This window comes from Pan troglodytes, chromosome 1 (genome assembly GCF_028858775.2).
Source record: "Pan troglodytes isolate AG18354 chromosome 1, NHGRI_mPanTro3-v2.0_pri, whole genome shotgun sequence".
NCBI classification, from domain to species: Eukaryota; Metazoa; Chordata; class Mammalia; order Primates; family Hominidae; genus Pan; species Pan troglodytes.
In genome coordinates, this window is record NC_072398.2 from 62,191,262 (window position 1) to 62,208,115 (window position 16,854).

Sequence of the window (16,854 nt, forward strand, 5' to 3'; positions counted from 1 at the left end):
TCATGCCAAAATATACCACTTTTAAGCAAGAATGAACTTAATACAAAATAATGCAACACAATAACTTGGACTATCCTTTGATATTTGCTGACTTATATTAACAGGTTGTGGACATTTATGCCAATCACTTGCTAAGTCAAATCCACATGTTCCAGGGATCAAAATACAATAAACAAATGCCTAAATCCAATGTACCTATTATCGTGCATTTGCCAAATCACCAGATGTGAAAATGTTCAATTTGTTTTCGTGGCATTTGTGTAAAATATGTACTAATAACTTTGGTCAAATCAAGTACAACAGGGAAGTTCAAAGAGATGCAGAGAGGTTAAGGGAACTCATTATTACATCAGAGATCAGTTAGATCAAGGCAGACTTGCCTCCCCTAAAATTCGCCGTTTGAAAATAAGTACATGATTCCCTAATGTTCAGTTTTGGAGGCCATTTTGAAAGAGCAGTATGCTTCATGGAACATTATTAGCAGTAGTCCAGCTGGGTCACTATGAATAAAATCAGTCTCAATTTTAAAAATTATTATATAGTTTCTGTTTAAGTTCACTTCTATGTTTTTGAATATCTACCTGAATCAACAATAGAAGAGGCGCTTAAATAACTGCATTCATTTCTATGGGAATAGATGTACAACTAGAGGGAGGACTCTTTCATAAAGCACTTATTCTGGCATTATTATATGACCATGAAACTATTGGAAAAATAAGCAAAGCATATTAAAATATAAGAATAATGAATATAAGAATATGTTTGTAAAGATTTTGTAGCTATTAACAGATAACTAAAGAAAAGCAAAGTAAACATAATGCACTTCTATATGTTCACAGCTGCAGAATTATATATAAAAAATTCTTTAACAATTAAAATAAATTAGTGGATCACTCACAATATTTCTCATCCAACTAAATAAATGCACTTACCAAACTTCAAGAGACATTTCTAGAACCATTTCAGTGACCTAAAAAAAGACATGTTAATCAGATTAGGTCATAAAGTAGATATGTGTTTTATATAATGGAAACAAACTCAAAATAAATTTTGAGTGCCAGATTATTTTTAATCAAAAAAACAAAACCCTAAAAATAAAAGTAACACAGCTCCATGAAGACCCTAAACTACAGGCGTATTTCAGTAAACCAACTTTTTGATATTTTTTTTGTAAGTCTACTTAGTACGTCATTTTGGCAAACACAAGAATTATCTCTGCCTGGTTGTTTTCCTCCCTCAGTAAAATAAAGTAGCTCACCACAACTACTATTTACAAAATATAAAAAGTTCCTGAGATATAAAAACTACTGAGATGTTGTGTCTATTATTTAGGAGCTGCCTCAGGCCACAAAATCAGAAGCTGTAATGGCCCAGAGGTTAGAATCAACCTGGGTGAAAGTTCACACATGTATAATTGAGACAAGTGCAGGCTGTAGTAAGCTGAAAATACAACACCCATTCATGGCAGGCAGTAGGACCTAGGATCCAGCCAACTGTAGTTGACTCGGGAAACATCTACTAATGAGATCTGGAGCCTCTGGTTTTTATTTATTTCAACACTATTTAAGCCTATCAAACATATTGAAGGAGGACATCCTGCCAGAGAGACAATTTTTGTGTAAAGGAAAAGAAAATGATTAATATCCACTTAAGATATTAAGAGTTGTCTTTCCAGAGACTGTAAATCTGTTGTACAGAAAGGCCTTTTCAATATTATCCCTGGCGTTAGCTATGAAAAATGTAATTGTAGATTGTTATAAGAACCAAATGAGAAAATGCTTTGAAAGTTGCTATACAGTTGTAAATGTGTTATTATTTTTATTGTATCAGGTTACCATAAGAACATAGATAGAGCTAACTTGTTCAATAACTTCAAGTAGAACAGACCTAGGATATACCTCTTGAAATGTGCAGAGGAAATTTTTAGAATCAACATAAAATGCTATAGATTATTAGATTTACCCTCTTGAGTTTCAAGGAAGGGAAAAACACAGACTAGAAGGAGGTTTCCAAAAAGGTTAAAATAAGTTCATAGATGATTGATTCTCAGTGCTGAATTTTATGAGTAAGCAAAAGGTATTGAAAACATCTATACAAAAATTTGCCTCTCTCACTAAACTGTAAGCTCTGTCTTATATAGGTTCCTATTACTAGTCCATTGTATAGTATTTGGCATACAACAGATAACACATATTTGTCAAATTACTGTTCGTTTGTGTGTGTGTGTGTGTGTGTGTGGAGGAGGAGTGCATCAGGCAAACTTTTCTCATCAAGAAATAGCTGATTACTATTGGGGACAAAATCATGGGATGGTCTGACCCAGAAAACAGTTCCTATATATAGAATTCTATGAGCATTCATTCATCAAAGAAGCATATACATATTTTTAAAGTTAATAAACTAATTGAGAATCCCAGGACAAATGGAATAATGCATGCTCAGATGAATGTAACGTCAAAGGGTGATTGGCTACCAAACAGACAATGCAATTTAGAAGAAAGCAAGATATGGGTAAAGCATGGTCTTTTTTTTTTTTCAAGAAATACATAAAAATTGCCCTTAAAATGATACTAGATTTAATGTTTTTATCTCCAGAGTGTAAAGCCATCGTGAGTGGATGGAAATAACATTAACAATTACAACTCTATGTAGAGTTTTCTAATAAATGGAAAGATTCAAGGCCTCTTTCATTGTGCCGTCTCATGACAGAAAGTGCTCAAGAAAATGCTGGTTTCCCAGCTGGCAGGTCTCCCAGCTGGCAGGTCTCCAAGCAATTTATTAATTACATATCCAATGTTTGGCTGGGTGTGGTGGCTCACACCTGTAATCCCAGCACTTTGGGAGACCAAGGCAGGTGGATCACCTGATGTCAGGAGTTCGAAACCAGCCTGGCTAACATGGCGAAATCCCATCTCTACTAAAAATACAAAAATTATCCAGGCATGGTGGCCCATGCTTGTAATCTCAGCTACTCAGGAGGCTGAGGTAGGAGAATCACTTGAACCCAGCAGGCGGAGGTTGCAGTGAGCTGAGATCGCGCCACTGTACTCCAGCCTAGGCAACAAGAGTGAAAATTCTGTCTCAAAAAATATATATATATATCCATGCCTGTTTGTTCTGACAGCTCCATTGAATAAAAGGAAAATCAACAATGCTGCATTTATAGTCAAATTTGTCTTCTCCATTAGCACACACTTTATGTATCTACCAACATTTCTTGGCTAAGACATTCATGATCCTGGATGGAGTGACAAGACTCTTTAAACAAAGGCAGGATAACGGAAGAGAAGGCACGGGATTTTTCTGCCATTTGGAATGTTACAGGCTGTGCTGCCAAGGTTCTTGTCACACGGATTAGGATCCTCACTTCCTCATTGCCCAAGTGGGTCACCCACAACCAGGAGGAAATTTAAAATCCTCTTGCTTGGTGCACTATGCTCAGACATGCTATGCATGATAAGCTTGATATTTATAATCTCTCTGCACCTTTTACCTAGAACATGTCATTCAGATAAAAACGTACTTCCTGTGAGGCATTAAACAATTACTGTAAACTTCTTCCCACACACGGCATAAAGCATCTCTGCATTACAGGCTTCCATGCTGCTTGTATTATTAGGGCAATTAGAAAGAAGAATGATCACCTCTTCCAGGCTTCCCCCAACACCCTAATACTTAGCTTAGAGCTAGAACTAATTAGAACTCCACCTTTTTTAGGAAGAAGTTGGTTGTGTCCATTATGTATTCTTGTGAAAAGCAGCAATGTCATCTTTAAATTCCCCAGTGGAAAGCAATTTTAGATGTTTACAATTGGAGATTTTCAGTTAAAGGAGAGTGTGGAGAACTGGAGGAGATAAACTATAAAAACTAAAAGCCATTTCAGCCTTTCAAATAATTTTTAAAGGATCTAACCCACTAATTATCTTGAAAACTCTCCAGAGTCATTTTGAAATAGTGAAGCTTAAAGCAACAAGCATAGTGCCTGAAAATAAGGAAGTGCTTTAAAACAGCAGTCCCCAACATTTTTGGCACCAGGGACCGGTTTTGTGGAAGACAATTTTAACATGGACCAGGGTGGCGGGGTAGGAGCAGGGATGGTTTTGTGATTCAAGTGCATTACATTTATTGTGCACTTTATTTATATTATTATTACATTGTAATATATAATGAAATAATTATACAACTCACCATAACATAGAATCAGTGGGAGCCCTGAGCTTGTTTCCTGCAACTAAGCCTTCCATGTGGGGGTGAAGGGGGACAGTGACAGATCCTCAGGCATTAGATTCTCATAAGGAGCATGAACCTAGATCCTTCACACTTGTAGTTCACAATAGGGTTCATGCTCCTGTGAGAATGTAATGCCACCGCTGATCTTACAGGAGGTGGAGCAGCAATGCGAGTGATGGGGAGCTACTGTAAATACAGATGAAGCTTTGCTCCTTCGTCCAACTCTCACCTCCTGCTGCGGAGCGTAGGTCCTAACTTGCCATAGACCAGAACCAGGGGTTGGGGACCCCTGCTTTAAAATGATTATTACAAAAAAGATGCATATAGCAAAATAATTTCAAACTTGAGAATCTATCCTATTAGTAAAGGGTTCTTCAAATATGCTATGACTTCCCTTATGTACTCCAATATTTACAACATTTACTTTCAATAAAACATTATTTTGAATTCTGATCTCTAATTTACTCTTTTTTTTTTTTCTAGGTAGAAACAAACAGCAATTAATCATCATATTGATTCAATCATTATTCACATCTTTCAAGAGAATTACATAATATGTTCTGCTTTATCCATATTTACTTGACCTGTGCAGGATAATAAATAAAGTCATTTTTAAAGGGTCAATTTTACTTAGAATCATGTTTCCGTACATTGTACCTCAATCGTGTAAGGAAGGAACAGGATGTGGATCTGACAAGGAGGCAATCCAAGTGCAAAGCAGAAATTACAACCCTATCAATACATGCAAACTCACATCTAATAAATTCTGCATGTTTAAAAGTTGAATAAGACACTGGTAAAATCATTTTTCTTTTTCTTTTCTTTTTTCTTTCTTTTTTTTTTTTTGAGCAATAAAGCTTTTTAATCACTAGGGTGTAGGCGGACTGAGTCCGAAAAAGGAGTCAGCAAGGGGAGATAGGGGAGATAGGGGCGGGGCAGTTTTATAGGATTTGGGTAGGTAGTAGAAAATTACAGTTAAAGGGGATTGTTCTCTTGTGGGCAGGGGCGGGGGTAACAAGGTGCTCGGTGGGGAGCTCCGGAGACTTATTGTCCAGGAGAAGGAATGTCACAAGGTAAGGTCATCAGTTAAGGCAGGAACTGGCCATTTTCACTTCTTTTGTCGTTCTTCAGTTGCCTCAGGCTACCTGGATGTATACGTGCAATTAATAAGAAAAACAAAACAAAATAGTGGTGAAGTGTTGAGGCAGCAAAAATTTTGGGGGGTGGTATGGAGAGATAATGGGTGATGTTTCTCAGGGCTGCTTCGAGCGGGACTAGGGGCAGCATGGAACTAGAGTGGGAGAGATTAAACTGAAGAAATATTTTGTGATAAGGGGTGATATTGTGGGGTTGTTAGAAGGAGCATTTGTCGTATAGAATGATTGGTGATGGCCTGGATGTGGTTTTGTATGAATTGAGAGTCATTTTTCAATATACAGCCATGTACTGCATAGTGATGTTTTAATGATGAAACATATTTGCAATAGTGGTCCCCATAAGATTATAATGCTATATTTTTATTGTATCTTTTGTACGTTTAGATATGTTTGTTTAGATATGCAAATACTTACCATTGTGCTGCAAATGCCTATTGTATTCAGTGCAGTAACGTGCTATACAGGCTTGCAGCTTAGGAGCAATAGGCTACACCATATAGCCTAGGTGTATAGCAGGCTGTACCATCTAGGTTTGTGTAAGCACACTTTATGATGTTCACACAATAATGAAGTCACCTAAGGATGCATTTCTCAGCATGTATCCCCATTGTTAAGCAACATATAGCTACACATAATATTTTTAGTAAAACAAATTAGCTTTTCCTACCATGAATCATCTAATCCATTACCCAAGATTTCAGGATAATTGTGTCCACCCCCCAAACCCACACACACACAAAAATTGTTCTTAACAGACTTGAAAGACTTTTAAAGACCATTGTCTTCCCTGTGGCCACATTCCACACTCTCATAGTTTCCTCCTTACATTTGATGATAATCTCATGTTCCTTAATTTAAGGTCCTTATTCCTACATGGACATCAGTGGAAATTCTGAAGATCTGGGTAACCATTAGCTTTCATACAATGAAACCAGGGTTCCTAAAGCATTACTACCAAACCACTCTATTACCTCTTTTTTCTCAGACTGTCTAACTTTTCTCTTTTAAACTTCATTACTTTCACTACTCCTGTCTGAGCACTTCCCAGGTTTATAGCACCTCCTGTAAGTGCATTCATATATTCATTCATCCAAAAATGATTCAAGTGCCTAATGTGTGCCAGGATGGGTACACAATGGTAAATAAGCTAGTCACGTTCTACTCCATGATAGAACTTACCATCCAACAGAGGAATCCCAAGAATGCAAGAGCATTCTGAAACACCCTAAAATTTAAAAGTTATAAATTGTCATAAAAGTCATAAAAGTCTCACTTGTTTCAATTGTTAGTGACCCAAAATAAAAATGCATTCTCTATTAAAGCCAGGAATTACTTGAGCCACATTTGAACTCTGTCCTGCAACAATATCTAACAGTTTTAACGTCTTAGTGAAAGGTCTCTCAAATTTCTCACAAAATTACATCATTCTCTTGTTTTCCCTCCAAACTCCACTTTGTCTCAATAACTTACGTAAATTGCAGTCTTTGTTTTCAAACATCAATACATGGTTTTCCAATGACATCATCCTGAGACTAACAACATTCTGAATTCAGCCATAAAAACTCCCTTCTTTTTTTCAGCTTTATCACTATCTCTTCTATGGAACTATCTTATTCATTTTCAAGTTGCACTCATGAATAAGCAACAATCAAAGAAAGCAATCAGCCAAAATCAGATAGATGCCACAGGAGCCACGAGGAATGGCTATTTTTAACACTAACTTCTAAATACAGATGGCAAACTAAAACACAAGGTCAACTTAGAGACAACTTTCCTCAAAGTATTGGCCAAAACAAACTAATTTCATCCAGAGAAATAAAGAAGCATAATCTTATCTGTGTTGCTTCTAAGCCTAGGCATTTCCATGATTCTTTTGAAGTGGGCTACTTTCCTTACACAAAACACTCTAAATTCTGAAGATTCTAGACCTTCCCACTTAAAATGGGCCACTATAACCCCAAACCACATTTGACACATTCAGTTATGAGTGACTGGCGCATTCTGAACTATCCTGAAACAAATGATCACTGCATTGATAAGCTCTACCTTTAGTATTTAAATAACAAGTTCATTTTGGCCAGTAAGTTCAAACAAATAAGTACGTTTGATATCCAGTTAAATCAGCTTCATAAAGCACATGATACACATTTAGTTAAATCTGGTCAATTATAATTAGAGTGAGAATATTTAATATTTATTTAGTGCTTAATGGGCCAGGAAGTATTTTAATATGTTTTATGCATTAACCTATTTAATTATAACCACAACCTAAGAGGTAGGTACTACATGTAACCCTGTTTTACAGATGAGGATGCACGGCAAAGGCAGAAAAAATAACATGTCCACCATCACATGGTTAATAAGTAGGAGAATCATGATTCCATCTTGGGAAGTGGCCATCTGACTCTGAGTCTGAGTCAAAAGCAGCAGGTTGTGCCAGCATCTCTCAAACAACAACTCTGATGTTCTAGATTTTTGATTCCAACAAATACAATGTAACCCAGATTTTATCAATGGCAGCCCTAAAATTGTCTTTCTCCACCAAAAAACAAAGTTATAAAAGTTGAGTGATAAAATCACAGTCTAAGAAAGAGCTGAATTCACTGTAATTCAGCTTTCCACCTTCAGCAGATCCTCACTGCTTCTAAGCAATCATTGCATTCAACTCTACTTGACACATTAAAGCTGTGCCAAGTGTGACTTTCCTCAAGTCACCCTGCACTCCCCATTCTAGTCACTTTCCACAGAAGCAGTCTGTGGTAAGCTGCACCCACCTTTTCATTTTCAGTATCAACATTCTTTGTATCTCTACCTGCTAACTTTGCTTGCTAATGCTTCTGAGGAAAAAGCCAGAAGTTCCCTCTCAGTTCCCCATTACCTGGTCACGAACCTTCCATAACCCACTACTGTAAGTAAGATAACATCAGAACTCTTACATCTCACATTTCTGCTCTGCTATGGTCTCATCCCAGTGTACCTCTTCTTCCTTCATGAATGGATCATCTGTTCCCATCAAACTTGTCTAGGCACGGTTTCCCAAACATGCTCTGTCCTTTCTAGTCCAGTGCCTTCAAATAGGCTGTTCTCTTCACCAGGACTACCTTCTGCCCCTTTAGAGACCCAACCACCTCAACCACACCCTTTCTTTAAGGACATGCCTAAGCCATTGATGTCCACTGTCACCCGCAATGATCCTGCTCCCCCAGCCCTGTCTTCACCTCTCTGACCTTATCTCCTCCCGGTCTCCCTGCTTTTAAATGTATCAGAAAAGTAAGTTTTTTTGGTAAAATGGTAGTTATAGAATCTAGGTGGCAGTTATATGATGTTCACTGTATAAATCTTTCAACTTTTTCTATGTCGAACATTTTTATAAAATTTAAAGAATAATAATGCTTTAGAGAGGTCTCCTCTGACTATACAAATTTCAGTTGCCCACCAACTGTTTTCTGTTGCATACCTTTATTTTCTTCACAGTATTTCTCATTAGCTGATGGCGTGTTGATCATTCTTTTGCTCATCATTGCCTGTTTACTTTCCCTATTAGAATGCAAGCTCCCTGGAGAGTTCCCAGGATACTGTCTATCACCTAGAATACTGCCTGGAACATAACAGTTGTTTAATAATAACTTCTCAAGTAAATCAATGAATAGATACCCCATGATACTGCTTATTATTACCTGTCAGTTTACACATGAAAGTATACTTTCCAAACAGATTCTTAGTTCCTTGAAAATTGTACTTTTGTGCAGTTTTTTTAATATTTAGCAACATTTTAGGAGCACAATAGAGGCTTACATTCTTCTCATATTAATAACACAATCTATTTACAAGTTAGTATCTTTAAATTATATAATACTATATAAATGATAGATTTTTATTCTTGCATTATTATCATTTAGCTTCTATATCTGTAAAATGAGAAGAACTGGAAGCTTTTGGGTGAAGAAGGCCAAATGAAAATAAGGTATTGTACTTATAAGTGCAAGCTAAACATTGGGTACACAGGAACATAATGATGAGAAAAATAGACACTGGAGACTCCAAAAGTAAGGAGAGAAGGAGAGCAGCAAGAGTTGAAAAACTACCTATTGGATACCATGTTCACTACTTGGATGACAGGATCATTAGAAGCCCAAACCTTAGTATCATGCAACATACCCATGTAACAAACCTGTACATGTACCTCCTGAACCTAACATAAAAAATAAAACAGGCTGGGTGTGGTGGCTCACGCCTGCAATCCCAGCACTTTGGGAGACTGAGGCAGGAGGATAACTTGAGGTTAGGAGTTTGAGACCAGCCTGGCCAACATGGTGAAACCCCGTCTCTACTAAAAATACAAAAATTAGCCAGGCATGATGGCACGTGCCTGTAATCTCAGCTACTTGGGAGGCTGAGACACAGGAATGGCTTGAACTTGGGAGGCAGAGGTTGCAGTGAAGCAAGATTGTGCCACCGCACTCCAGCCTGGGCAACAGAGCGAGACCCTGTCTCAAAAAATAAATAAATAAAAATAAAAATAAAATATTTTTAAAAGAAAAGAAGTATTCTTTCTAGATCATAGAATTTTACAAATTAGAAAGGAGCTTAGAAAAATTTAATCCAACCCTTCATTTTACAGATGAAGAAAATAAGACTCAGAAAGAAAGGATAACAATTCAAACATTCTGGAGAGCTATGAATGACAGAGACAAAACGAGGGTCCATTCTCTCAATTCCCAGTTTCGACTCCAAGTGAATAAAGCAGGGCCCTGGGAATCTGCCCATCTCCATTTGGAAGCTCCTGTTATTTCTCCAGCTGTCTCCTAGACACAGAAATCACTCTATGTTGACTCAGTATTAACGTTTGGATGACAAAACTATGAAAGAGTTTTTGCTAATACTATTTTGCCTTGAAGAATTTGTTTACTCTTCACCAAATCTAAGTGCTGTTTTTCCTCCACTGTGTTGCCATAACCATCTTCAAGGCTTACATCTCTTCTCTCCCATTGCTCCCTCACTAACTTCTCTCTCTTACAACCTCTGTAAACACTGTAGAAAGATAATCAGGAAGGCTGGGATTCCAAGCTGAGGGCAGAGGCTGGATAGCTGGGTGGCTGGCACAGGGCACTCCCACATGATGTGAGGAACAAGCAGGGGACTCTCCCCTTAGCCATCATGTTTACTTCTCTCCCAACTACCCCTGCAGCTCAAAGGATTATCATTCAGACAAAACTACAAAGAAGTCTGAAAACAGAGTAATGAAGAAAAGCCTGCTTGGACAACTATTTTCTCAGGCACACTAAAAAAAAATAGTTACATAATCTTCTTTAAATTCAGGAATGTGGAAAGCCTTTTTAGAGCCCTAGGGATTACACATCTAGCCATAGGAAATAACAGAGGAGAGGAAATGAATGTTGTCCACAATATCTTCTCTCAAAAACAGTCTTTGTATCATGGACTAAAGTGAAGAAAGAGAAGAAAAATGATTTCAGGAGGTCCAATCCATGCTTCCAAAGCCCTCAACAGACATTTACTGAGAGCCTATGCTAGCAACATGCAATAGCTAAGGCCTGAAGATTTTAGCCTTTGACCACCTCTACACTCTCTTCCCTATGATTCAGCAAAATGGATCTGCCAAGCCCTTTATCTTGCTATGCCCCAGCTTGCTTTCTTCTTTCAAGACTCTGGCCTTCAGCAATCTGTTCTGCCCAGAATGCTCATAACTACTTTACTGATGAAATCCTGCTCTTTTCTTAAGGTGTAATAACAGCAACAATGACAAGTAACATTTATATAGTGCCTAATATATACCAGAAACTGTTCTAAGCCTTGTATGTATACATATGCACATCTATATGTTTATAGTATCGATATATTTAATCACTTATTTTAATTACTTTATAGTATTAACATACTTTTAATCACTTTCAATCACTTATTGAATTATATGCTTAATATATAAACTAAATAACATGTCAGTATATACTGAACCATAAAATATATCAAATTATAATTAAATGTATTCATATGTAATATACATTATATTATATATTATCATATGCATGTATTATACATACATAAATAAAATTAACTTGCTTAATCATAATGATTCCCTTAGAAAATATTATTTCCATTTTACAGATGATTAAACTGAGGAACAGAAGAGTTAAGTGTTATTTTCCCAGAATAAAACAGATGGCAAGGAACAGAACTGGAATTTAAACACCAAACAGCCTGTCTTTCAATGCCAAAGTGTTAACCACAGTTCACTGTTCAACTTGTTCAAAATCAGCTACTGCTATGGAGGCATCCCTAGCCTCCTCTCACAACATAATCGTTCTTTATTCTGCCTTCCCATAGCACTCTATACATGTCTCATTGGTACTTATCTCACTGTCTGGGGATTTCTTTTTATCACACGTATGTATCTCCCTACTTCCACTTCTCATTTAAACCTTTACTCACCTCCTTCCCAGAGGGAGATAATTGAGGGAAGAACTTCCTGTACCTTATTCTCTATATTCCTTGAACAAAACACAATGGCTGGCACACAGCAGATCTTCAATAAATGTTTGTAAAAGGAATGAACGAAATAGCTTTAAAAGGGGTCGACAGAATTGTGGTGAGTGCATCTCTTGGCATGAGACAGAAGAAATGCTTTCTGAAACAGGTGGAAGCACCAAGGAGTGCATGGACCAGAGCATCCTCAAGGTACCTGGGCCATTCTGATTGCATGGACTAGTCAAGAAGCTCATTTGGGCTAAGTTGGTTTCTAAATAGGTACACATTCATTCCATGAATGTCATCTATGTAATTAATTCTGTAGGCACATTTAATCAGTATTTCAAGTTTCCTGACTTAGAGGATTTTAGTTTACAAGAGGAAAATGAAAAATTGAACAGTATAAATAATGTAGTCCCAATGAATACCATAGATAATTATCATGGAGACTCAAAGGAGGAAGACTCATTTGGGATAGTAACAGGAAAGGCAACATGGAGAAGCTGAGATTTAAGGGAGAGGTAGGTTGAGGTGAATGGAGGGACTTGGAAAGTCATTCTAAAGATGCGCAGAAACACATTGTCTCTCCCAACAACAAGAAATTAGTATGGTAACCAGCCTTACACATACAGGCCCACCAGTTGTTTACATTTCTTACTACAAACTACTAAATTAGTTTCTTACAGAATTCAAAATCCAATGAGTTAATTCTATACAAAATTATTTACCTAAGGTTTCATTATTCCAAAATAAACTATCAAAATTTCAGAAATGCAGCAAACCTAGAAAGTCAAAGATAACAATAACCTCCCATCAATCCTTCTGGCCTTTCACTGCTTTGTCCCTATTTACTTGAGGATTCTCTGAGACAGAAATATTCCCCCAGAGAGATTTATTACTAAACATGTGGTTTTGGAATAGTTTGAATTTCCTAACATTTTCCATTGAGTTTGTTTACTTGTTCTCTCTCTCTCTCTCTCCCCCCAGCTCTCAGATTTTGCATGTCTTTTTATCCTCCCCAATTTTTTGTATTAAATTTTGCCATTAGAGTCCAAAGGCATTGCTGAATCCCAATGTCATCATTTAGAGCAACAAAGGAGATTAAAGCCTTAGTAGTGTTTGGTATAATACCTCAACCAAAGTTTATAGATGTCAGAATAATTTTTAAAATTAGGACAAAAAGTAAAAAGAAAAACAAAATTTTCTCTTTAAAAAGCAAACATTCTATAAACAAATAAATACAATTTTCCAATTGTTAAACCCAACTTCCCAGAATCAATAGACTTTATCTAACATAAGGTTGGAATATAATTCTGCAGTGTTACTTACTTGGTTGAAAATAAAAGGAACTTCTTTCTTCTCTCCCACCTTCATAGAAGATACAGTAAATGTTGCTGTCCCTAGAGTTTCATCCATGACATAATTGGCATCCATTAACGTAATCTACAGAGTAAAATGTGAAGCACAAAAATAAAATTTCCCATGGATCTTTGGAAATGACATCTATAATTTCCACCACATTTAAAAAAATGAAGCTCTCGAATGATATTTAAGAGTCCTTTGAAGATCTCAATATTTAATTAGTAACAATACTTTTATCTTTTCCTTTTTTTTTTTTTTTTTGAGACAGGGTCTCACTCACCAGGCTGGAGTGCAGTGGCGGGATCTCTGCTCACTGCAACCTCCACCTCCCAGATTCAAGCGAATCTCCTGCCTCAGCCTCCTGAGTAGCTGGGATTACAGGCAAGCGCCACTACATCCAGCAAATTTTTGTATTTTTAATAGAGACAGGGTCTCACCGTGTTGGCCAGGCTGGTCTCGAGCTCCTGACCTCAAGTGATCTGCCTGCCTTGGTGCTCTGAAAATGCTGTGGGGTGAGCCACAGTGCTCGGCCAATCTTTTCCTTCTGAGTACTGTGTTTGCTATAAGATAATAATTTTTCACATTTTCCTGATTGATTTATTCAATTATCATGTTTTCAAAAATGAAACTTTATCTCCTCTCTACTTTGGAATATGAGAAAGATATTAATGTAGAAAATCGATACAAATATTTTGGGAAAAATTAATTTTCACTTTTTAAAAAGGCAATTTAAAATATTTTTATTCTGTTATACTGGGATTCTCTCCTTGATAGCAGAAAATATGTTTTCTCCAAAGCACGTGGGGAGGACAGCAGTTTTCCCAACCCTACCTAACTCCTGTATGTCCTGATAGACACTCATATTACTTGACAGACACCATTTAGATTCTAGTCTACCAAGCTGCCCAGTCTAACTCCAACTATAGCTAACAGGAACAAAAAGGCAGTAAAAGGACAAACTCAAGCATGTCTCTCAACATGAATCACAACCATCTAACAGCATCCAAATGGTTCACTTACCTCCAAAACATTTTCCTGATTAGGATCCAAAATAAATTCAAAGGTCTCATTCCACACAGGGTTTATGTCATTATTGAAATGTCTTGTTCTCTTCCTGCTGTCAGGGGTTGTAGAGATAAAAAGTTCCACATAGGGATCTGGAGTATCAACTACAGATAGTAAACACAAACAAGAAGGAGGTAGAAATGTGATTCATAGTTCCTAAATTTTTATTAATATATGTTGTCAGTTTATTCTCAATGAATCTGTAGTGATGTATTTAAATGTCTGAGACAAGATAATATACACGTAATAGAAAAACATCATAGGGTAGATACTTTTTACATATGTCGCTGTCCTTCATAATAGTCCTGTGAGAGGGAATTGTTTATTAAGTGATTTATTCAGAATTCCTCCATCTATCTAGAGAGGACAGGTTCACAGCAGTCAACATCTCAGTCAAGCTACTACAGGATGATAACAATGTCACCCAGCTAATGCCAACATGACCTTCACCCAGGACTGTGACAGTGACAAGATCATGGGTTTAAAGCTAGAGACAAATGCACAGACCTACTGTGAACTCATTTTTGACAAAGGTGCCAAGAACATACACTGGGGAAAAAACAGTCTCTTCAATAAATGGTGCTGGGAAAACTGGATATGCAGAAGAATGAAGCTAGACTCCTATCTCTTGCCATATACAATAATCAATAAAAATGGATTAAAAATTTAAATGTTAAGATCTCAAAATATAAAACTACAACAAGAAAACATTGGGGAAAATCTCCAGGAGAACAGTCTGGGCAAAAATTTCTTGAGCAATACCGCACAGGCACAGACAACCAAAGCAAAAATGGGCAAATGGGATCACATCAAATTAAAAAGCTTTTTTGCACACCAAAGGAAAAAAAATCAACAAAATGAAGAGACAACCCACAGAATGGGAGAAAATATTTGCAAACTACCCATCTGACAAGAAATTAATAACCAGAATATATAAGGAGCTCAGAAAACTGTAGAAAAACATCTAATAATGTAACCAACAAAATGAGCAAATGATTTGAATAGACATTTCTCAAAAGAAGACATACAAATGGGAAACAAACATATGAAAAGTGCTGAACATCATTAATCATAAGAGAAACGCAAATCAAAATTACAATGAGATCTCATCTCACCTGGATAAAATGGCTTATATCCAGGCAATAACAAATGCTGGCAAGGATGTGGAGAAAAGGGATCTCTTGTATAATGTTGGTGGGAAAGTAAATTAGCACAACCACTATAGAGAATAATTTGGAGGTTCCTCAAAAACCTAAAAATAGAGCTACCATATGACCAAGCAATCCCACTGCTGAGTATATACTCAAAAAAAAGGAATCAGTATACTGAAGAGATATCTGTACTCCTGTGTTTATTGCAGCACTATTTACAATAGCTAAGATTTAGAAGCAACCTAAGTGTCCATCAACAGATGAATGGGTAAATAAAATGTGTTACAGATACACAATGGAGTGTTACTCAGCCATAAAGAAGAATGAGATCTCGCCATTTGCATGGATGGAACTGGAAGTCATTATCTTAAGTGAAATAAGCCAGGCACAGAAAGACAAACAGCACATATTCTCACTTATTTGTGGGATCTAAGAATCAAAACAGTTGAACCCATGGAGGGGGCAGAAGGATGATTACCAGAGGCTGGGAAGGGTAGTAGGGGGTTGGAGGGGAGGTGGGGATGGTTAATGGATACAAAAAAAACACAACAGAAAAATGAATAAGACTTGCTATTTGATAACACAACAGGGTGACGATAGTCAATAATAACCTAATTGTTCACTTAAAAGTAACTAAAAGAGTGTAATTGGATTATTTGCAACAAATCATAAATGCTTCAGAGGATGGATACCCTATTCTCTATGATGTGATTACTTTACACTGCATACCTATATCAAAACATTTCACTTACCCCATAAATATATACACCTACTATGTACCCATAAAAATTAAAAAGTAAAAGTAAAAAGTAAAAAAGAAAAAAAATTGAAAAATACTTTTTAAAAAAAAAAAAGATTATATTTGTCAATGTTAGAAAAATCATCCTGCTTACTTTATCAGATAAAATAATGGAAGTCATTGTGAGAAGAATATTGTTTATTGTTATAGAGTTGCCTTGTATGGTTGTACAGGTTGTGCACTGAACAACTTTAAGGGGTGGCACTCATATTAAAAATCAACATGTATTTATTATGGCAATATTCAGATGGAAATGAGGTGTCTCTATGAAGCAACAATTTTTTTCTTTTCCTTTTTTTTTTTTTTTTTTTTGAGACAGAGTCTTGCTCTGTTGCCAGGCTGGAGTGCGGTGGCACAATCTCAGCTCACTGCAACCTCGGCCTCCTGGTTCAAGCAATTTTCGTGCCTCAACCTCCAGAGTAGCTGGGATTACAGGCACATGCCACTATGCCCGGCTAATTTTTGTATATTCAGTAGAGACAGGGTTACACCATGTTGGCCAGGATGGTCTCGATCTCCTGACCTCCTGATCTGCCCGCCTCAGACTCCCGAAGTGCTGGGATTACAGGCATGAGCCACCATGCCCGGCCAGTAACGGTTTTTTTTA

General features: G+C 36.9%; 1 protein-coding gene across 2 annotated transcripts in view; it reads right to left on the bottom strand.

The window, feature by feature from the left end:
• The window catches only part of PLA2G4A (phospholipase A2 group IVA), a 161,463-nt gene that overhangs the window by 80,950 nt on the left and 63,659 nt on the right, over nt 1-16,854 (bottom strand). For both annotated transcript variants that reach the window (XM_001165694.7, XM_009439765.5), the window contains exons 4-6: nt 14,253-14,401; nt 13,200-13,313; nt 933-970 (exon numbers count right to left, since the gene is read on the bottom strand). In XM_001165694.7, coding sequence (XP_001165694.1) covers nt 933-970; nt 13,200-13,313; nt 14,253-14,401 — 301 coding nt within the window. The remainder of the gene's footprint in view (nt 1-932; nt 971-13,199; nt 13,314-14,252; nt 14,402-16,854) is intronic.